We start from the raw sequence: 23124 nt of genomic DNA on the forward strand, positions 1-23124 counted from the left end.
CTCCACCAGGGTACCCTGGCTGGGGGCCAGTCGGGGGTTCTCCAAGGTTGTTTTCTGGAAAGGCAAGTATACAAAAAGCCCACTATGGGCAGCATATGGCTGGGCCCTGACACCCTGAAATGCCTGGTTGCATGGCTCTTCCTCCCAAGGCCAGGTAGAAATGGGCTCCTGGGGCAATGCTGCCCTGCCGATGCCTCGCTCTCAGTCCAAGGCTTGTCAGGTTAGCCTGTGGTCCCTCTAGGCTGGGCAGTGGCTAGGTGAAATGGAGGTGAGAAGCCCACAGCATTGAGTGCAGACCAGACTCACAGTCAATAGCTTGTGAGGGTTCCCAGGCCTGACCAAAAGGACTAGGACCCAATGTAAGAGGAACATGCTGCCTTACGTTGTCATTCTGGAAGGAGTGGAGGAAATTCCCTCCTAGCTCGCCATCGTCTCGAGGGGTGCCCGGAGGATTGCTAATGCCACTTATGTTGTTAGGAGAATTCTGTAGAACGAAGAGAGGAGAGTGAGCCTGTCTCTCCAAGCTCCTGCCCCCATGAATGGGTATGCCAGGGAGGAGACAGACAGTGCATACTCACTTTTGGAAGTCCGTCTATGTCACCTGACCCTGGAAGGAAAGAAGAATCCAATTTAGTTTCTTGCTCATTTTTCCTGGAAGGTCTCCAGCCTCTTCCTTGGGCTTCCCCTAGATCCCACATTCTATCTATGCAGAGAATTTCCTGTCTGGGTATGGAGCTTCTTATGTGTCAAGACATCTAAGATTTGTGCATCATGGTTTGAAGCAAGCCTGGGCAAGAAAATCCTGAGACTTTTTTTTTTTTTGTCGGTTGTGGGACTTGAACTCTAGGCTTGGGTGATGTCCTTGAGTTCTTCAGCTCAAGGTTAGTGCTCTACCACTTGAGCCACAGCACAACTTCAGGTTTTCTGGTGGTTTTATTGGAGATAAAGAGTCTCAAGACTTTCCTGCCGGGGCTGGCTTTGAACCACGATCCTCAGATCTCAGCCTCCTGAGTAGCTAGGATTTCAGACGTGAGCCACTGGCACCTGGCTAGTCCTGAGACTCTTATCTCCAATTTACCAGAAAACCAGAAGTGAAGTTGTGCCTTAAAGTGGTAGAACACTACCCTTGAGCAAAAGAGCTCAGGGACAGTTCCTTGGCCTTGAGTTCAAGCCCCATGACCCACAAAAGAAAGACATCTAAGAATGATATATACCAGTCCGGTTGGGCCAGGAGCCCAGACAGAGGGCAAGTAGCTAGGAGAGTTAGGCAAGGGACAGTGGGAATGTGACTCAGGACCGGAGTTAGCTTACCTAGTGATCCATTCATGTGGTGTGGCTCCATGCCACCCATGCCTCCCATCGGGCCGTCTGAGCCAGGACCCATTGGGAACTGAGGGAGAAGCAACAGAGCATGGCTTAGTGGGCCCAGGCTCTCAACATCCCTCATGGCTCCCTTACCCAGTGAGTTGGCCAATAAACCTTCGAGGACACAAGCCCTACACCACAGCAGCCCAGGAACCTCCATTCTGGTACCTGGCTCCTTGTACCAGCCCGAGTTAAGTGCACGTAACTGGATGGAGCAGGCTCCTGGGTACTGGGCAAAGGGACAAACCCAGGGAAAAGGACTGGCTAAAGGCCACCCAGTTCTCAATCAATAGTGCTCGTTCCATCCCTACGTGCAGAGCCTGACTCACCAGCTGCAGCCACACAGGTATCTGGCAGTGGCAGGCCGGGGGCCAAAATTACGCATGCTTTTTATGTGCCTTTTACAAACAGCAGAGATGAAGGCCTGGCAGTCTGGCCCAGGGCTGTCTACTAGTCTCCTCCATGTACCTCCTTAAGCATGAATACATTTTAGGGGCAACAGAAACAGGACCAGTCAGTGCTGGGATAGCTGATAAGCCTTTCACAAACAGATAGGGCAGGCAAATCCGAACCTAGAGATCCATCCTTCTCTATCCGCAGGCTGCCTACAACTACCAAACCCACCTATGAGGAGGCAACCAAAGGCCAGAGCACTGTTAGACACCTGGCCTGCACTAGGTGCTGAGGATACAAAGCTGAGCATGAGCACAACTGAGGGGTAGAATCTGGGCAGGCAAAGGCAGGCTAGACATCCTGCAAGAGCAAAAAGCCATGTAGGGGGCTGGCAGCATGGAGGGGCAGGAAAGAGCATGGCGTGCAGGAAGCAAGGCCCAGACAGATTCCAAGATGGGGCTGGGAGGAGCTGCTTCCCTACTCACCCCCCTATGCCACTCTGGGGTTTAGCACCTTACCTCCCTCTGTGCTAACTAACTTGGTGTTTACTATCCTATGCAATATGAGAACAAGAGTGATTAATGTTTTCAAAACCCTGGCTCTGGGCGCTGGTGGCCTATGCCTGTAATCCTAGCTACTCAGGAGGCTGAGATCTGAGGATCACGGTTCAAAGCCAGCCTGGACAGCAAAGTCTGTGAGACTCTTATCTCCAATAAACCACTAAAAAACCGGAAGTGACGCTGTGGCTCAAGTGGTAGAGCACTTGCCTTGAGCAGAAAAGCACAGGAACAGCGCCCAAGCCCAGAGTTCAAGCCCCACAACTGACCAAAAAAAACCCCAAACCCTGGAACCCAGAATCTAGCCAAATATCCCAAACATGCTAACATAATGTATGCTCATATATATGTTATCACTTCAACATAAATGCATGTCATTACCTTAACATAAATACTTAACAGTCAGGTATTTACTTGAAATTACATTTTTGTGTTTGTCCCATTTGAAGTATACAATTCAGTGGTTTTTAGTGCACTCATAGGGTTGTGCAACTATCACCACAATCAATTTCAAAATATTTCCATCTCCCCCAAAGAAATTGTGTGCCTGCCAGCAGTCAGTCCTCAGTGTTCTTTCTCCCCCAACCTCAGACAACCATGAATCTACTTTTTGTATCTGTGGATTTGCCTATACTGGACATCGAGTGTAAAGGGAATCACACACTTTTTTTTGCTGACTTTTTCACTTTGAATGTTGTTAAATACACTAGAATTTGACTTTTTGGAGGGGGAGGGGCAGTACTAGGGTTTGAACTCAGGGCCCTTTTGCTTGCTTGGCTTTGCTAGCTAAGCTGGTAACTCTATACCACTTGGGCCATGTCTCTAACCCTAACTCTGAATTATGATCCTCCAGATTTCAGCCTCCTGAATAGCTAGGGTTATAGACAACAGCCACTGGCACCCAGCTGCATTATTCCTTCTGCACTGTATGGGTGCATCATGCTTCAGCTATGCACTCATCACTTGACAGTCCATTCAGGATGTTCCCAGTCTTGGCTGTTGAAACACCAATTTGCATGCAAGGCACTGTGTGGGCACATGCTCATTTCTAGAAATACAATTGCTGGGTCATATGGTCATCCTATGTTTGACCTTTCTTGGTCCTGCCAGACTGTTTTCCACAGCAGCTGCACCATTTAACATTCTCACCAGCAAAGCAAGGTTTTGGTGTCTCCATATCCTCCCAGAACTAGTCACTAACTATATATATATGGGGGGTGACGTGGCACTTTACTGTGTTCCATTTGATTTTTCCTAATAGATAAAAAATTTTAGTTACTTAAGAATGCTTAAATCTGAAGACTGAGGGATAAAGCCTGTCTGGGTAGAAAAGTCCATGAGACTTCATCTCCAAAATAACCAGCAAAAAGCAGGGCTTAGAGGCATGGTTCAAGTGATAAGCACCAGCTGAGCAACTGTCTGGTTCCAAGTTCAAACCCTAGTACTGCCCACTCCCCCCACCCCCCAAAAAAGTGTCACTATGTTGCCCAGGCTCAAGCCATCTGGAGTATCTGTGACTATAGACACATACCAATGCACAAAAAGTCCAGTTTTTCTACTTTTTTCTTCTGTTCTTTGTGCAGGTGATGTTATATCTAAGCATGTTTAACACAGACCATGAAGAATTGTTGCTGTATTTCTTCTGCGTGTTTTATAGGTTTATCCCTATAGCTTGCCTGTGGATGGCCAGCTGTCTTATCTGGAACCATGTATTCAGCAAGACTTACTTTTCTGTTACATAAATGCTACTATTGAAATAATGTAACAGGAGCAGGCAGGCTGGTTTAAGTAATGATAATGTGAGAAAAATAAAACATTTTTTATAATGTTTCTATCCTCTAATACAGTAATTTAGCCTTTTCCTTCTGCATTACCACATAGGAGATTTTTGTTTCCTTTGACAATGTCTGAAGTACCTGTAGCCATTAGGACATTTTTTTTAAAAAATACAGTGGAAACAGGAATAGAGTCAAATGTAAAGCTCAGTTGACTTGTCTGCCCTTCTGCAGCCTGCAGGACAACCATCAGTTCAACCTAACACCGGATAATCCTTTCACAATCCTGTTCACACTAGGAACATGGAGAACTTTTCTTATCAGCACAGGTTTGTGGAATTATTTCCAGCACCTCAAGAGCTGCATCCCCCTTATGACTATAGTTGGCTTTGACCAGCTGCCTGGCAGCCAGCACCTGCAGTTAGCTACAAGTTCACTGGATGACCACTTGGCCTACGACGTCCATCATTTGCAAAACCACACCAAGCACATGTGGGATACAGGCTGTGATCAATCAAAGCTCATTTTCTTAGTCCCTATACTCCCAGCTATTCCAGAGGATGGCTTAAGCCTAGGCAGCACAGTGGCATTTTTTTGGGGGGGTGGGGGTGGGGAGTACTAGAGAGAAAAAATGGGTTTAAACACAGAGGTAATCCGAACTTCTGAGATCCAACCTGGATTCCAAGGAAGTTAGTTTTAATAAAGAAACTGAAAGTACTGTTTAACTTGGCTGCCCTTCCTTGTGACTGTTTTTTGAATTTGCAAGCAGTCTCATTTAAAAAGTCGTGATTTCTATGGCATAGATCTTGCCGCAACCTCCACATGATGCTGAACAATTCAGGTGTGATTGGCTCACCCCTTCTGGGCCCATCATGGCCTCTTTAAAGATGAACACACTGGGGGAGAAAGAATGTGCTCCTCTCCCCTTTACTGTGATTCTTTGATTTCAATGCAATGTACTTCCAGATCAGAGATGGACATCCTTCCTGCTTTGCACTTTCAAAAAATAGGAATTTTCCTAGCAGGCCAGTCTTTCAACATCTTCTATGGCCATAACAATGATAACCATCTCACCCTCCCCCCCCACCAGTCCCCACCCTGCAGCTTGAACTCAGGGTCTGAGTACAGTTTCTGAGCTTCTTTTGCTCAAGGCTAGCACTATACCATTTGAGCCATAGTGCCACTTCCAGCTTTTTGTGTATGTGGCACTGAGGAATTGAAACCAGGGCTTCATGCATGCTAGGCAGGCACCCTACCACTAAGCCACATTCCCAGCTCCAATGATAACCTTATCTTGTGGGCACCTGTTTTGAGAAATTCTGTTTCTGTGGAATAAAAAAACCCATTCAGTTCTTCTGCATGATTTGAGGAAGTTGAAAAGTGACCCAAACTTCCATCATAAAGGCTAGTGTCCCAGGTAGACAAATCATACCTTTTGTGGTAGTAACTAGGTGCAAAAGTATAGAACATTAAGATGTTTCTGTTTTTGTTGTAAAAAGATACAGACTAAGCCGGGTGCTGGTGGCTCACGTCTGTAATCCTAGCTACTCAGTAGGCTGAGACTGAGGTTCGAGCTTGCCCAGGCAGGAAAATCCATGAGACTCTTATCTTCAATAGACCACCTAAACACTGGAAGTGGAGCTGTGGCTCAAAGTGGTAGAATACTAGCCTTGAGCAAAAAAGCTTAGGGACAGTGCCTAGGCCCTGAGTTCAAGCCCCATGATGGACCAAAACAAAACAAAAACAAGATATAGACTAAATGAAACTACTAGTGTATTGTGTATAGTTTGCCAGCTATCAGATAAATGAGTAAAGCCTACTTTCTATCTGTATAAGAAAGCAACATTCTTCTGTGTTCATCCTTCAGTTTCAATCTTCATAGAAACCAAGGTGATCTAAAATTCCCAACTTTCAAATCAGTGCTCAAAAGACCTAGTAGGAGCTTCTTTTTTGTTCTGTTTATTGGGGGTGCTGAGGACCCTCAATAAACTATGCATGCTAGGCAGGTGCTCAAACACTGAGCTAGACCCTGAGCCGTAACAAACTTGCTTGTGTTGCTAAGATTCAATACATCAATTTTGATTCACTGGGTCATGGGTAAGATCAGTCAGGATCAAAATGAGTCAAATCTGTTACCAACACCCCCCCCCCCCATTTGGTTCATACATAGGACTTTTCATTGCAATCTCTCAAACAGGAACTGTAACCTTCTCAGTTCCCGGTGCAATCAGGGAACGAGATGATAATGGTGTTCTTTCCAGGGTATGCCCAAGCTAATTCAGTGACTGCTATTTTTGACTGAAGACCGGTGTGTCTTTGGAGGACAAAAAGGGCTTTTGATTCAGCAGGACGTGGCTGTGTCATCCCACACTTGAAAGATGCAGGCTCCGGTGCTTCCTCATCCCCTTTCTGCCACACCTACCCCCAAGTTCCTGTCTACAGGCTGTGCAACGTGTCCTTTACTGCCCTAGTCCAGCAGTCTATGTCCTTCTACCTGTCATTAAAATAACATGGTCATTCAGCTTTCTTTCTCTGTTATGTCTGGGTCATGCTGTTGCTGATAGTGGCATGGCTCCCATTTTCACAATGTGAACGCTTAGAAACCACGCGGTCACCATATTTGCAATGTTAAAAATGAAGCAAGCACCACCTCAACACAAATACAAGGGTGAATATGACCAAGCAGTTAGAGGCAGCTCTGTGGCAGGCCACAGCTCTAGGGACAATGTACCCAAGTCACAATCACCAGCCATGCTGGTTAGGGAAAATGCACTGACAGTGACTCTACGTCCAATTCAACAGTGTACCAACCTCTTCAGGACCTATATAGGTTTCATATTTTTCCGCTCAAGCTCTACATTCATTCCCAAGAAAAAGGGCACGTGGTGCCCTGGGGAACAGAACTTTTAATGCCCAAATCCACACACTGGTCACCCTAGTAAGGAGGTGTGAGGAAGCTGGGGGACCAGACAGCGGAGGGTAAGAACATGGAGCTTCCTGCAGTTATTGGTCACATGGCCCCCACAAAGAAAGAGCCTGACCTTGGAGGCTGCTGGGGAAATTAAATGTGTCTGGTCTTCAGGGCTGGGGTGCAGCTCAGTAGTGGAGCACATGGTTAACACATGCAAAGGACTGAGATTGTTACCCAATACCACAATAAGCAAACAAAACTGTGTGCAGTCATAGTAGACACAGCCCACACTGAGCACCGATTCGGATGTTTCGGGTTTCAGCTCAGGAACTGGGCCAACAAAGCCAACAGCATCTGGAGGAGAGAGGTACCCGGGGCTGTCTGTGGGGAGCTGGTAGCAGAGTGAGGCGCCTATGGATGCACAGGCAAGTTGTGTCCAATGGGCTTCAGAAAAGAGGGCAAGTGGAAGTCAGAACAGGCGGGACTTGGGCTGGAATGCCCTTCAAAGTGTGGAACTTTAAACTGAGAGGAAGAAGGGAGGGAAGTGGCCTTTAGACATGAGTATGGCACGAATGGCAGCAAAACAGCTGCCAGGCACAGGCGTAACAGCTCAGGGCAACAATAGGAGATAGACGGGTCCCCCAAAGTTTCACACATCCTGGGGGTGGGAGTCCTCACCCTTAGCCCAAGAAAGAGACAGCAGGAGAGAGGATTGCCCAGGGTAGCAGAACTAGTCACAGGCACAGGGAGCAGGCCTTCGAAGCCTGGTGCTTCAAAGTATGCCCTCCACCCCCCCCCCCCCAATGCAACAGCAGGTCCTCAAAGTAAGCCCAGTGCCCTCACCCTGACCAGAGACACCCTATGCTATCCTTTCCACCCTGGCCAGCTATGAAACAGGAACTGAGTTGCCCAAGAGTTAATCACTTTTCTGATGGTTTATTTTATTCATCTTTGGTAACAAATGGCTGAAATCAATTAGACTTGCTTTCCCCTCAGCTGATGAAGTTAATTATGATTTGTTATGGTATCTGCTATGTAAATGAGTAGAAAGCAGACTTACGTTGGACCGGCTGCCTCCAGGCGGCACGGGATTAATCATGGTGTAGATGTTGTCACTGGAATTTGTTGAATCTGTAGGATAGTGCAAACCCATAAGTTGAGGTGATTAATTCATTTCTTAATTAAAACAAACTTGTGGCACTTGAACTCATTCTTTTGTATTTTATCACCTAAAATTTCCTCTAAGTACCACCATTTTCTGGCTAATTTGTATTTAATGAAGATTCACAAAGTTTTTAATCACAGAAAATTTAACTGTAAAAACCACTCAACCACGAAACGAAGAATTTCAGGGTGTCTGGGCATCAGTGTGGACACGACCCAGGAGGACTACAGGCCCATCCTTGTCCTCACCGAACACTGGAGCATCATGGGGCCAGTAAGAATGCACCTGTGCTGCCCCCATAGCCACACTCACGGGCTTTAATCAAATCAGGGAAAGGGAAAGGCTGCAAATTACCCAGGGGCTATCCTGCCAAGCGGAGGGGGCAGGAGGGGGAGCAGAGATGGGACTGGAGGCACATTAACATACGGAGTGGGTTAACGTGACCCAGTGTGAATGTAGGTCATGAAGCTCATCAAAATGCAGCAGAGGAAGAGGGAGCGAGTGTGGGAGGGAGCCGAGCATCACAGCCGCCGCCAGTATCCACCCCTGTAGCTGAAGCAGCTTCCCTCTATGGGAAGCTGGGGGTGAGGGGTCTCTGAATCCCCACTCAGCCACAGAAGTCTCCTTAGGAAATCAGCAATCAGCTAACACGTTTCTGTCGGGGACAGGCACCGTATTTCTCAGGCAGAAATCTTGGCTACCTCTCTTATTTTGGGGTTATATGTTATACTCCTCTGGCTGGCTAGGCTCAGTTGGGAAAGAAATAACTATGTGCATGCATGTGTGCACATGTTCATGTGTATTCACATGTGCTTTCTGGGTAAAGAACATGATAGAAGCAATTTCCTCTCAGGAGGACAGAAGCATAGAACTCTCCTTAGAATCCTGGTCCCAGAGCCCTACAGGCTGTTTTGAGTGGTCTAGAGCAATGCCCACATAGGACAATAAGACAACAAGACCCCTGTTCCCAGACCTCTCTGCAAAGCTTTGTTTTTTTACAGAGCAGTACCCAAGAACCAGAAGAAGTGTGATCAGCGGCCACAGGGTGGGCAGGGGCATCAAAGGCTGACAGCTCCCTAAATCCCTGAATATCACAGTTCCAAAGGAGGTTACGCTGCTCAGGAGCCTGTGATGAAAGGCTGGGCCCTATACTCCAGGCCCACCAACAATCTTCCCTCCAGATTCTTTTCCCTCAAACCCTCTTACCCGCAGGACTAGGCATGATGGGTGTTCCTGGAGGGCCGCCACCACCAGGAGGTCCCTGAGATGAGATAAAAGCTGGCATCAGTTACAAACAGTGGTAACAGGCATGAGGAGGCCACGCGTTCCCTCCCAATGCCCAGGCCAGCCTGGCACTCATCTCTTGCTAAACCTTGGTGCACATTCAGAGCTATAAACCTGAGTTTACAGGGAGTTCTTGAATTTCTCTTTCCTCTCCTCAAGCCCACAGGCAATTGTGGGGGCATGCATACACATGTGCTTATGTGTATGCCAACTGGTAAGTCAGAAGTTTTAAATGGAAGCTCAGAGCCCCCAGGTCAGTTATGGGGATGCCTGGGGCCCCTGTAGACCTGCACATGCCTAGGACTTTGGAACCTGTGTTCAGCGGGAGTTTTGACAGAGAATGAGATAGGACCCTAAGTTGTTCCCCTGCTGCACCATCAGTCACACACAGGCAGGCAGTATCCATAGCCACACTTACCACATAGGTACCGGGTGATGAAGAGGAGTACGGGATCTGGAAATGAGATGTAGGAGCCCTATGTTGGAGTCACCTTCCCCAATAGGTAGGGTGTGCCCCTTTTGCTTCCAAACCCACTTGAGGACACACCCACTCTTCTAGGTAAAAGACTGGGACCAAGTAAGCTAGCTGTGTGATGCTGTGGATGGAAGTAAAGCCTGGGTCTTGATGCCACACTGAGTGGTTCCTGGAGGCTAGTCACTTGTCCCATCCTGTGAGGAGCCTGGGGGAGGGGCCTAGGTGGCCTCTGGTGTAGGAGGCCAGGAGACAGCGCTTCCTCTCCTCCAGCCTGTCTGTGCCAAGCCCCTTACCACTCCTTCCTCTGAAGGCTAGAAGCCACCTTGCAGGGAGAACCTGCTCGGACAACATGCCTGAAGCTCAGGTTCTCAGCTTTTGAGGACTGTGCTGAGTGTGATAGAGCCAACCCTGGCTCTATCATGGTCCCAAGGCTCCACCTATATACATGTAGCCTCCTCTTTGGAGGCATCAGGTAGAACTCTACTGTATTTCTTCTTTTAGTGACACTAGCCACCCTGTTCCCAGGACCTGTTCACTGGCCACCAAGATCCCACCTGACCTGGATACTCACTGAGTTAGCACTGTTGGGATTGGGCCAGGGTCTGCCAGCTCCCGGGCCCCTGAGAGGGAAAGATGGAGACAATGAAAATGCTGTAATAGAATGTAAGAGGATGAGCCAGCATGGGCAGAAGGAGCAGGCTGACATCAGTAACAGAAAACCTTTCACACAGTCCGAGTCCCAGAGGCTATCTGGCTCTGGGGTAGCAACGAGTAGGCCATATGTGGAAATCTATGAACCCCTTTATTATATGTAAAATTCACATATTATATGATGCTTATAAAAAATAACATATAAAATTCCTGCATGTGCATTTTCTCGGGAAGGCAGTCCACAGATTCTCACAAAAAATGTTTAAAAAAGGACTAAAGCATTAGAGAACAGTGGCTATTTATATAGGCATTGAAATTTGGACTCAGCCAATAAGTTATGTGAGCCTGAACAAGCTGCTTTACCTCTCTGTGCCTCAGTGACCCCGCTGTAAGAGGAGGATCCTAACAGCTCCCTCACAGGGTGATATGAACATGAGGTGGGCTACTTGCTACATGGCGCCCAGCACTGGGCCTGGCATACATAAGCACGGAACTCTTGTTCCCAGCTTGTCAACATCCTCTTACTGATAAGGACACTGAGAGGCAGAGAAGCACCAGCACCGACTCCTGTCAAGAGTCTTCCAGGTGCCAACAGAGGGCAGGGAAGCCATGGGCTCTGAGCCACTGGCTGGGGCCTTTTTGCCTTACATGTTAATCCCGGGCATGGCGGGGCCGAGGGAGTTGGGTGGTGGTCTCATGCCGCTGCCGTAATTCTGCAACGATAACCAAGGGTCAGTCTATGAGAAGGAGAAGGGGAACCGGAGAGAGAAGGAGGGAGGGAAGACAAACACAGAACATAAGCGAGAGGGTTAGTCTGTGAAGAGGATCTGATGAGAAAAAAATAATACATTCTTTCAGAAAAAGGTGGGGCAGGGTGGGGACCAAGTGACAGGGACCATGATGACAAGCCAGCACAGAGGGAGAGTCACAACAGTCAATGCAATTATAGGGGCTTCAAGATGATGTTCTCAAAAGCACATGGCTGTCAAGCAAGCTGCTAGTGGACACCTTTCTCACAGGGCTCAGGGGAAGGTAAACAGGTATGGGTTCCCCCATGGAGTTACTTAAGCTTCAAGCAGATGAGTAGGAGCTCAGAGGGCAGTACCTCTGCGAGCCATCATTGTCCACCAGGGGATCACTGCTCTACCCACTTACTCCTAAGGTGCCACCTCTCCTGCTGGACTCCAGGGGAGTAAGTTCCCAGAAGCCCCTGCATGCTCCCATGCCTGGGCAGTAAACTGTGCCTTGCTGCAGCTCTACTGTGGCAGGGGAATCTGAAGTAACAGTTTGGTAGAATTTGGATGGCAGAGCCAACATGTATTGCTCTTTATTGAGCACACAATACACCTTTATTCAGTCTCTGTCCTTGTAATCCTATAGAGAAGGAGACCAAGGTCTGAGAAGACAGTGGGCAGGGACAGGATCCTGCAGGGCCAGCATTCTTAGCCATCGCCAGCAGCCAACAAGTAGCAAATGTCTGTCTCTGAAGGATTTCATGGGCCTGTTTTATAGGGTCAGATGTTCCCCATCTCTGCAGGTGGTGAGCAGAGCCAGAGATTTGAGGTCAGCAATCAGATACCCAGCCTCAGCTTGACCACTTGCAGATGTTTTGGCAAGCTACAAATGACGATTCTTACTCCATGACAGTCATGGCCATGTGCTTTACATGCACCCCCCCTTTTTTTTTTTGCAGTACTGGGATTTGAACTCAGAGCCTCATGATTGCTGGACTAGAGCTCTACTACTTTAGCCATGCCTCTGGGTACTTTGGAGGTAAAGTCTCATAGACTTTTCTGTCTGGGCTAGCTTTGAACTGTGATCCTCTAGATCTCAGGCTCCTGAGTAGTTAGGATCATAGTGTGAGCTATCAGCATGGAACTATACCAACATTAAATGTTTGTGGCAACCACTTTTCTATCCCCATAAAAGAGGTTTAAGAAATGAGGTGCTGCAGAACAGTGATGCTGCTGCTTCACAGTGTGCATGACTGAGCTGGGACAAGGCCCACGGTCTGGCCAGGGCTGTGCTTGTTTTAAATGGGGACCAAGAGCCCATGAACTTCAACCCCTTCCTACAGATGGTGTAGTGCTGGATCTTAAGTGCTTTGAAAGCCAAAGGGATGCATACTGACTTGGAATGGCAGCAGCAGCCCTTAATGCTCTTTTTTCTTTTTTTTTTTTTTTTGCTGGTCGTGGGGCCTGAACTCTGGGTTTGGGCACTGTCCCTCAGCTCTTCAGCTCAAGGCTAGTGCTTTACCACTAGAGCCACAGCGTCACTTCTGGCTTTTTCTGCTTTACATGGTGATGAGGAATTGAACCCAGGGTCTCATGCATACAAGGCAAGCGCTCTACCACTGAGCCACCTTCCCAGACCTTTAATGCTTTTTCTAACCACTCCTTCCTGTCCTCCACAAACCCAGCCCCTGCCCTCAAAGAAAGCTCACCACGTTCAGGGCAGCTCTTTGCCCACCATGCTGCTGGCTAATGAGAAAGTCTTCTGGGAAGAGTGAGACCTCCTAGAAAACCACAGTTGCCCCTCACCAGGCAAGGGGGAAAGCCCACACCCCAGGGCAGGGTGTCGTCTCCTTTTACTCCCAACTCTACCAACCTACACAGCCTGCAGTAGCCTCTCACCCAGCCAGCAAGGCAGCTTCCTGCATGGAGAAACCCCACATCTCCCTCCCAGAGATGTAGACCCTAGGGGGCCTCTCACCCTTCCCACTGCTCAAGTGACAACCTGGAGGCCCACAAAAGCCAAGGACTTGCCCCAGGTCCCTTAGTAAGTAGGAGTGAAAGCCAGGCTGAAATCAAGTTTGGAGGCCAAGTTTTCTAATTAGAAAGAGCAGCTTTTCACACCAAGCTGAAAGCTTACTACTAGCTAGATTTCAGACTCTGGAGATAGGTCCTCTCTGACAGCAGCACCTACCTATAGAAGTGCTGGGTTGCTGGAGGGGACATTACTACCCAGAAGCTGTCCCGTTATCTCTTTCAGCACTGCTCTGGAGCAACAGGATGCCCATGTTCACCCAGGTCCATCCTCTCCCACTCTTCACCCTCATCCCCTGGGCAGAGGGGTCTGACTCACAGTCAGAAATAATACAGGCCTTGTACCCTCTTGGTTTCAGTCTGCTCTGCTGGCCCAAGGGGTGATAGGAAGACATGGGACAGGGGCAGGGCCTCCTGTAGTGGCCTATGGGACCTCCACAGGGCTATCAGTGCTTCCTGTGATCCACCCTGTTCTTCACTTTTAAACAGTAGAGGAGCCACCTAGTTGTTAGACTCACTTGTCCAGGGAACCAACCTCAAACCACAGGGGATGGCCATCCTACCCTGAGAGGTTCCTCAAGGCCCTACTCTATCCTTGCCCATTCCTGAGGCTTCTGCACCAGAATTAATGACCCTTCATCCTCACCCTTAGTTTGAACTCAGGGCCTTCAAATGCTAGGTAGGCATTCTACCACCTGAGCTAGGCTCCCAGTCCAGCTTCTGCTTCCTCAGAAGCCCTGAGCTTGACTCTGCCCTGGATCAGCAAGGGCACCAGCAGATGCAGTTTCTCTGGGAAGTGCAGGGTAGTCCCTGAAGAGTACAGGTTATCCTTCCTGTGAATCTTTTCAAACACAGGCAAATAATCTAACTCTAGTTCCCAATCTGAACAACAACTACTCAGGCAATGCCCTGAGATCTGATCGCTTTGGGGCGTGCATGGAGTGTAGCACGCTCTGTACCCCAAGGGGACCAGAAGCCCTGTAGTTTTAGACTTATCTAACAGGATTTGCCTTCCAAACTCTTGGACCAAAGGTCATTGCAGAGCTGACAGGCACATAATTTCTGGAACCAAGTGCAGTATTGCTTCCCTTGTGCTCTTGGTCACTTCAGAAACCCAGAGCGAACCTCATTTGAGACCCTGAGGCAAAGGGCAGGGACCACCTGGGATGCTGGCTCCTCTGGGATGTTTATGTGGAAACACAATAGAGCTCAAAAGGTAGAAGTTACTCTACTTGTTTTGAAACCAATAAAGTAGCCCCAAGTTCAAAAAGTTCTGGTCACTGGCTAAACACAATTTAATTCCCACTGGGAATCACACATGGTGGTGTTCCCCTTTTGTGTCTGGTCTCACTACATGACACAGTGGTGCTTACTGTCGACTATCTACAGCGACTGCATACTTACTATGGCCTGGACTGCAGCATGAGGCAGAACACAGGACCTGTAGGAAGAAGACAGGATCCACAGGATACCAAGTGGGTGTTCACAGTCACTGTCTCACCCTGCCATACCATGAGCCCAGTGAGAACGTCACCTGGCCTCCTGTTTTATAAACGGTCCAGGGATATACAAACACCAGACCTTCCTGCCTCCAATGATGGCTGGTATGGATGTTCTAGACTGCCTGTGGAGGAGCTTGATTCTGGAATTTAATACTACACTCCAACCATATGGGTGCAAGAGATGGGCAAAATATTTAAGGGTTTCCTTAAGGGCAGGAGGGATGTTTGTGAGCCCTTGAGGTTTCCAGGGGAGCATTAGCTGTCATCTCCTTCCCTTGTACACTGCTGAGGGAGGCCAGAACAGCCTTCTCAGACCAAGAGGACTTTTCAGCAAGATCTCAGCCACTAGAGCCCTCATCTCTTTGCACTGTACTGAGAGGAGGATGCTTGGTTCACCTGAGAGACCCTAAGCCAGGAGGAAGCCCTAACTAAGCTTCCAGAAGACTCCTGTCTCAGACATGGGGGTGGCAGCCATTGCCAGCTTCGAGAGCCCCACACTTACTATAGTTACACAAATTCTCCCACTTCTGTGCTGGGATAGAATCCAGAGCCTTACACATGCTAGGCAAGCAAGCACTGAGCTGTAGCTATACCTCTTAATCTTCATGCTTAAAAAACTGTTATGATTTTGCAGGAAGAAGGGGTTTGGGACACTTCATAGCCATAACCAAGGTCTAGCTATCATATATAGAACTTGATCTTCCTTCTTTCAACAGCCTATAGGCAAGGTGCTGCACTTGCTCTCAGCTTACAAATGAGGCTCTGATCATCCCCCCATGGGGGTCTCAGATCCCACCCTCCCATATTACACTGAAAACCCAAATCCACTGCTGACTCTACCAAGAGTGTCTACCATGTGGCGCAGGCCATGTACTGAGAGCCATTCTGGACTCTGAAGAGGGGTGCTGTTTTCAGATCCTGTCCCCTCTTATAAGCAGCCCCACATAGGTAGTCACTTGGTGGTTTGAAAGTTGATGGTGAACACGTGAACTTTGAGGGATGGAAGAAGAATAAAACAAGAACACCAGAGCTGCAAATGCTGCACGCTCATTTTCTTCCAGAATGGGTTCAGCCAAAGACAGGACCTCCCTAAGACCTTTCAAGCAGTGGATCGGTTTGTTGGAGTGAGCAGAGGCTTTTAGGTCTATAGGATAGATGTCTCTCTTCAAGAGAGCAAATAGCCAGGCACTAAATGGCTCACGCCTGTCATCCTAGCTATTCAAGAGGCCAAAATCTGAGGATCGTGGTTCCAAGACAGCAAGGTTAGTAAGAAAGTCCATGAGACTCGTATCTCCAATTAACCACCAGAAAATGAGAGAGAAAGAGAGGGAGAAGGAGATGGAGAAGAAGAGGGAGAGAAAACACATGTGTAAACGGGAGGCACTACACCAGCCTGGAGAAACCAGATACCTGTGGAGGACCCAGAGAATCTCTATCACCTACAACCAAGGCAGGGAGAACAAGGCAAATCTAAGCAGGGCAGAAAAGGAGGGAAGGAAGGAATGCTCTAGAATATAAACCTGTGTGAAGCCACTTAGCCACCTTCTCAGTATGTGAAGCCACTTTCCTAAGACTTCTAGCTTCCTTGGGAAAGTCATGTTCTAGATTAGATACAGTAGAACATGCCTTTAATTCTAGCTACTCAAGAGGCAGATATCAAGAGGATTATAGCTCAAGATCAGCTAAGGTGATGTTAGTGAGACCTCCATCACAACAATGTGTGGGACATTCCAATAATTACAGCTACACAGAAACAGTATATCACAGTCTGAGCAAGATTATAAGACATTATCTGAAGAAGGGGGGAGGTGGGCAAAAAAAGGGCTGGAGGTGTGATTTACATGGCAGAACAATGCCTAGCCAGTGTAAAGCTTTGAGTTCAAATATCAGTACTGCCCTTCTCCCTCAGGAAAGTCAGGTTCTATAGGCTGGGAATGTGGCTTAGTTGTAGAATGCTTGCTTAGCATGCATGAAGCCCTGGGTTCAATTCCTCAGTACCACATAAAGAGAAAAAGCTGGAAGGGGTGCTGTGGCTCAAGTGGTAGAGGGCGAGCCTTGAACAAAAGAAGCTCAGGGACAGTGCCCAGGCCCTGAGTTCAAGCCCTATGACTAGGAGAGGAAAAAAAAAAAAGGTAAGTCAGGTTCTGGAGCATTCCCAGTGAAACTAAACTCTGCCACATTAAATACTTAGGGGCAGGAGAGGAACTGTGAGAAGGTCTAGGCAGGAAGAACCACCAACTCTTGTGTAGATGGCCCTGCTCTATAGGGCATGGGGCAAATGCTGTGCTTGTCATTGTGAAGAGGTACATGGGGCGCCTGAAATAATTTCTTCTGGGCAATGGTGTGCTCTGGTCAAATGGGCAGGAGTTCCTCCTTCCCTGAGACTCCCTCCTTCATTTAACAGATAGAGAAATTCAGACCAACTGAGGGCCAGAGAATTCAGAGTGACTCATCCAAGGACACATAAAGACTGCTAGTGAGTGACACACTGCCACTTACTTGTCCTGTCTCCGGGTCATTACATACAATGACTCCTAACCTATCCCAGGTCTACTCCATGCTGAGCGGCAGGCAGCTATGGATTTCTGGAGGCCCCCATCGCAGCTCATGGTACCAGACTCTCTGCCTTTCAAATTCTCCAAGTTATCAGGTTGTTAGCAGGTTCTGCCAATGAGATGGCTCTCATGATGCCCACTCAGGTTCCTCTGCACTGCTGGCTGCTTGCCCATTATAGACAGGGTGGGACCTGGGAACCTGGACACCCCCTTGCTCTTAGCCCTGCAGAGATGTGGAAGACAGACTGTGGAAAGGGGAGAGAAGGCGGGTGCACACAGATGGCAGGGGAGAAGGCTACACAGACAGACAGATAGATAGATGGCTGGTTACCTGTGGGCCAGGACCCATGGGCCCCATGCCTCGGGGAGGGTTCATTCTCTGCATCGATCCTCCCATGTTGGGGTGGCCTGTGGGAGGGAGTAGGTTAGTGGTCAAGGCAGGACAAGCCCTCCTCATGCCCAGGCACCTGCTTTGCCCTCTCTACCTTGTTGTCGTGTGGGATCCATGGAATTGGGCAGCAATGGCTGTGTCCCAGGAACTCCTCCTGGAGGCTGAAAGAGATTTGAGACACAAGTTGAGCAGCAGCTTCCTGGAGCTGGTGGGTAGAGGGAGATGTAGCTGTCTACTTCACCCAGTACTTTGCTTCAAGACCAGGGCAGCTGGCTGCTGGCTGGGGAGGATCCCTTAGTAAGGGACGGTCAGCTCTGGCAAATACAAATTGTAGCATCAGACATGGTGGGGGGGTGTGGTGAGGGTTGGGTGGACTAGAGCATAGGGTGGTGAAGAGGAACCATAGCTCTGTTTTCCAGATCTGTGGAACTGCAGAACCCTGAGTTGAGGTTAGAACATTCTTTTTGCTTTTTTTTGGTCTGTCATGGGACTTGACCTCGGGGCATGGGCTCTGTCCCTGAGCTCTTTTGCTCAAGGTTAGTGCTCTGCCACTTTGAGCCATGGTTTTCTGGTGGGTAATTAGAGATAAAGAGTCTCACAGACTTTCTTGACTGGGCTGGCTTTGAACTGTGATCCTCAGATCTCATCCTCCTGAGTAGCTAGGATTAGAGTTGTGAACCATCAGTACCCCGAGCCAGAACATTCTTGAGGGCAGCAGAGCCCACTCCCTCTTAGTTACCTGAAACTCCAGATACCGCAGTTTAAGCCCAATCCTGTCTAAACTCAAGAGGTAACTCATTTTATTTCTGCCTCCAAATTACAAGAATGGAGAGGCCCACAGGCTAAAACCCTATCATCATGGGAAGCCCTTTCTAAGGGGAGAAGGGTGAGGAGGGCTTTGAGACTCAGGGCAATTGCAGTCCAGAGAGATCCAAGGGCACTCTGGGCCCTCCAAGCTCCCAGCTTCCCATCTGTTCGCATTCAGGAGTGATGAAATAAGCCACTGAAGGACAGACCTCTCTCTTGGCCTGCTGCAGTAGCAGCTCTCTGTGACTGCTGTCAAAGTGGGACAGGATGCTGTGGGTTCCTAAGGGAGTGCTTGGTACGCCTCGTGAAAGCCTACTGAAAACAAGCATTTGGCACTGAAGTTACTTCAGCTGCAGAAGCTGAGGGAAGTGTGCTTCCAGGGCTTCAACTCTAGGACCTACACCTTTAGGGAAAAAGCCTTATGGTGACTCATGCTCATGGCTCCCTAGCAGCAGGTGCCAGTGCTTATGAAGGGTGAGGCCCTATAGCAGGGAGGCCCTTTTGAGGGCAACCAGTTCTGGCTGTCACTGTGGGCTAGCTGGGTGGGGAGCTTCTGCCTTTGGCCAGGTCTGAGGTGAGAAGTCAAGGGACTGACCTGGGGCTGGGAAGGTGGCTCAGTGGTAGAGTGCTTGCCTTGCATGCATGAGGCCCTGGGTTCGATTCCTCAGCACCACATAAGCAAAAAGAAAAAAGCCAGAAGTGGCACTAGGGCTCAAGTGGTAGAGCGCTAGCCTTGAGCTGAAGAGCTGAGGGACAGTGCCCAGGCCCAGAGTTCAGGCCCCACAACCGGACCCAAAAAAAAAAAAAAAAAGGGACTGAACTGCCCTGCTTTCCTTTTATAACAGGAGGGTATGGCTACTTGGGAAGGTTTGCAGAGAACCACCCAAGCCTGCTGGCTGGGCATACCTCAGGTCAAGTGCTACTAGCTTTTGCTGTTTCTTCTTCCTCGGGGAGCTTAGAGGTTGTTTCTCTATGTTCTGAGTTTTAGTTGTCTTGCTTCTGGCTTTCTCCATTTCAGTTCTTACTCTCAATCTCTTGGCTGGGAGTATTTTGGAGTTTAGTTATAGGACACAGAGGACCCGGCAGGCCTGCCTCTGTGGTGGGCTTGACTGGGGAAATCTAGGAGACTTAGATAGAGGGGAATATTTTGGTCCTGAGGACAGGAACTCCCTACTGACCTTGATGGAGTAGCACAGGGATGGCAGCCCTTCCTTCCCTCTTCAGGCGGCCTGTGGAGACTGCCAATTCTTATAGAAGGCTCTTCTTGGGCTTTCATTCTGGCCTGCACTAAACCTGCCACACACCAGGACTCTAGGACAGAGGGGCCTGGAAGCTGCAGCTCTCACTGAGAATAGGGACAGGACTGTGTGGGACCTCTATTAAGCAGAAAAGGGTAGGATGAAGGAAAACAGGTCTCACACTGAGAAAGCTGAAACTCTCAAGTCTAAGCAGAAAACAATGGCTGTGGATGGGTCTATCATACTGCTGTGTATACCCCCTGGGGCCACAGAGGAGAAAGATGCTGTTCCACATGTTTCTGGAGGTGGGCCAACAGTTTTACAACCTTGGGGGTGAGGCACAAAAAGCATGTGGCAGGAAATGGACAAATGCCAGCTATCCTTGCAGCGCATACCTGCGCTGCCAGGACAGCATCAGGGCCAGGTGGGAGCTACAGAAAGTTGTGTGCGGGTGGCACTCGACACCCTTGGGTTCCAACCCCCTGCTTTCCTAAACCATGGTGAACCACACTGGTCACCACTCACCCAAATACCCTTGTTGGACAACAATGGTACTCTCTACACACAGCCGCAAAGCTCCAGTCAGGGAGGCAAGTCTTAGAGTCCAAGTCAGGGATCACTGTCTTCCTGAGCACTCCACTCATCACCCTCTCCCAGAAGGCACCTATGACAGGTGTGTGAGCCTTGGTATACCTCCTGCCTCTGTTCCCTCTACAGGTAGCAGGAAAGGGTCGAGCTCACTCGGGGGTCCCATCTCAGGCACTCTCTATGAACCCGAGGGACAATACCTGTGGAAGGGACAGATCCCTCGGTGGAGGATGAAGATTTCTGGAGTTTGTAGGAAAGTGGGAAATCTGCATGGATTTCTCATGCAAGTGTGCTGGAATCATTTGCCATGCAAGGTGTGGATAATCTATTCTTTGAATGTTCTTGGGTGCCTGCTGCTCACGCTTACTTCCTGAATAGAAGCATGTACATGCCCTCTCATGTCCTTCAGTTGATGGAAGAAGGGCCACAATCAGTGGCAAGAATATCTGTTCTATACTTAGCTTGGTCCAAACAGAGCCCCTAAAGGGACAGGGAAAGGAGTCCACTTGGTAGAGTGAAGGCCAAGTCAGAGCAGTGGAGTTCTAACTCTGAAAGCTAAGTGAAATGGGATTGGGTAAGGAGAATCTGCACTGGGCTGAATTGGGGAACTGACTGAAGCCTAACTTATTGTGAGGTTCTAGAAAATCATTCATCTACTTTGACCTTCTGATTCCTCATCTATGATATACCCAAGAATCCCTTCTTGCTCAGAGGGCTGGGCCTCTATAACATCTCATCCATCCTTCCAAAGAAAACAGTAAACAGGTCTTTGGGAATTTCGATGCAAAGTTCCACATTAACACTGGAGACCCTGCATATGAGCTCCACTCTACAGTCTCTGAAGTGACTTGCCCTGGAGCTTTCGTGCAGAGCATTGGGGATGGCAAAGAATTCCACACAGTAGGGTCAATGTAGTCACTGACTAAACTCCCAACTCCAAGAGCAACAAGGGCTGGGTGTGCCGGCACTGCTGTCTGATTTTCTGAAGGGCTTTTGCAAAGTTTCTGAAAAAATACATTAAAGAGAAATGCCCTAAGGTTTCTTTGAAGGTTGTTTCTTTCTGTCAGTCCTCAGAAGAGGCATCGACTCATCTGCACTTTGCCAGGCTCCTGCTGCCCAATGGGCTGGACTAGGAAGGGTGGCATGGCAACTGATTTCTCCAGACCACTTAAGAGGTACCAACCCTCACAGGCCCAAGCTGAAAAACCCTCTTCATCACTTTTCTAATTACAGGAACAATCCATCCTTGTTTCGAGCTGGGTCTGGGAAGTAGACAGACTATATTGACACCCTGTTCTGCTGCAGCCAGGCTCCTGATCCAGGCATTCCTATAGCCACTTCTCCCGCTAGGAGCAGGATCACATTTACCAGCCTTGGCGATTCTCAAAAGCTTCCAGAAAAAAAAAATCACATTGTCAATTAACTTCATTAAGGAGGCAGACCCCCTTCAGAGAAGGGGCTGGAAGGTAGTCCCTGGCAGTCCCAGCCAAGATGCTGTTGCTACTGCCCTTTGAACCCCAGGAGAGGATTCCTAATACCACCCACATAGGCAGGGCAAACACAGCACCATGAGCTCAGAGTAGTCCTGCCATAAGTTATCTTCCACCTCAATTCTGTCCTCCACCTTCAATCCCTTCACCTATTGTCCAATTCTGATTTGAGACCAAGTCTGCCTAGGGCCAATGATGGCTGAGTGTGGGGAGAGAGAACATGAAAAGGTACAGTACCTGGTTTCCCATTCTGATCGGGGGCCTGGGGCCGCCTGCGTATCGCGGTGACATAAAAGGCTGCAATTACAGGGAATTAGTTCAATGATAGCCTGTGCTACAGTACAGCAATAAACACAAATGCTCTCTACTCCACAAAGTCTAGTTTGTTATGCCTAGTGATCTTTTAAGCTCTCTTTCCTCTGGGTAGCCTCTTCCCTCTGGGCAAAACTTCCCATGGCAAAGGAACAAGGAACCCTAACACAGCACTGGTTTGCAGAGCCCTACTATGGAGAGAGGGGCAGCGGCTGGGGCTTTGCACAGGACACAGAAGAACAGGGAAATCAATGGAGGGCAAAGGAGAACACTTCTGCTCTCTATAAGGGCAAATATAAGAACAAGACAAAGGACTGACACATAACATGTTCAGGGTTTGCAGACAGAGCTAAATACACACACACGCACACACGTATGTGCGCACACACGCACACACACACACACACATATAGAGAAACCACTGACAAGAAGGAGTGGAAAGGGGAGCAAAGATTCAAAGGGAAAGCACAATGGGAAACAGTGAGGGGCAGCGGGCATCCTAACTTATGCAGGGAATGGGCAAGGAAGCTTTCTCAGCAGTGAGTGCACAAAGAAAAGGCTAGGGATGCAGCCTCAGTTACAAACAAATGGTTAACCAAACTCAAAACCAAACCAAAAGTGAGAGAGGAAAAAACAAAAACGCAAAGGCCGCTGACAAGGTCACAGAAATATTTTTTTCTTGTTTTCTTGTTTTTGTTTATATCCATGCTGCTGGGTGTGATGTCCAAGGGCTGAAGACTAACTTTTTTTGGTGGGGGAAAAAAGACTTTTTTTGGGGGGGGTGGGGGGGAGTTAAACTTGTCAATGAAGACCAGAAGGCAATGGCTAGAGCTCGTTCTGATTTTTGTCTTTCCTCTGCGGGCTCTCTCCTTCCTCCTGCCCCGAGCCCCGGCCAGCGGG

The 23124-nt window shown here is 48.7% G+C and overlaps 1 protein-coding gene across 5 annotated transcripts in view; it reads right to left on the reverse strand.

The window, feature by feature from the left end:
* Ssbp3 (single stranded DNA binding protein 3) overlaps window positions 1-23124 on the reverse strand; it is a 156762-nt gene that overhangs the window by 1988 nt on the left and 131650 nt on the right. For 3 of the 5 annotated variants that reach the window (XM_069987115.1, XM_069987117.1, XM_069987120.1), the window contains 11 exons: window positions 22150-22209; window positions 17884-17950; window positions 17730-17806; window positions 11225-11313; window positions 10497-10545; window positions 9869-9904; window positions 9373-9427; window positions 8062-8132; window positions 1312-1390; window positions 579-607; window positions 383-484 (listed from right to left, as the gene is read on the reverse strand). In XM_069987115.1, the coding sequence (XP_069843216.1) occupies window positions 383-484; window positions 579-607; window positions 1312-1390; window positions 8062-8132; window positions 9373-9427; window positions 9869-9904; window positions 10497-10545; window positions 11225-11313; window positions 17730-17806; window positions 17884-17950; window positions 22150-22209 (714 nt within the window). The remainder of the gene's footprint in view (window positions 1-382; window positions 485-578; window positions 608-1311; window positions 1391-8061; window positions 8133-9372; window positions 9428-9868; window positions 9905-10496; window positions 10546-11224; window positions 11314-17729; window positions 17807-17883; window positions 17951-22149; window positions 22210-23124) is intronic. The other 2 variants (XM_069987116.1, XM_069987119.1) reach the window with 1 other exon arrangement.

This window comes from Dipodomys merriami, unplaced genomic scaffold (assembly GCF_024711535.1).
Source record: "Dipodomys merriami isolate MVZ:Mamm:240054 unplaced genomic scaffold, mDipMer1.0.p SCAF_34, whole genome shotgun sequence".
In the NCBI taxonomy this organism is placed as follows: Eukaryota; Metazoa; Chordata; class Mammalia; order Rodentia; family Heteromyidae; genus Dipodomys; species Dipodomys merriami.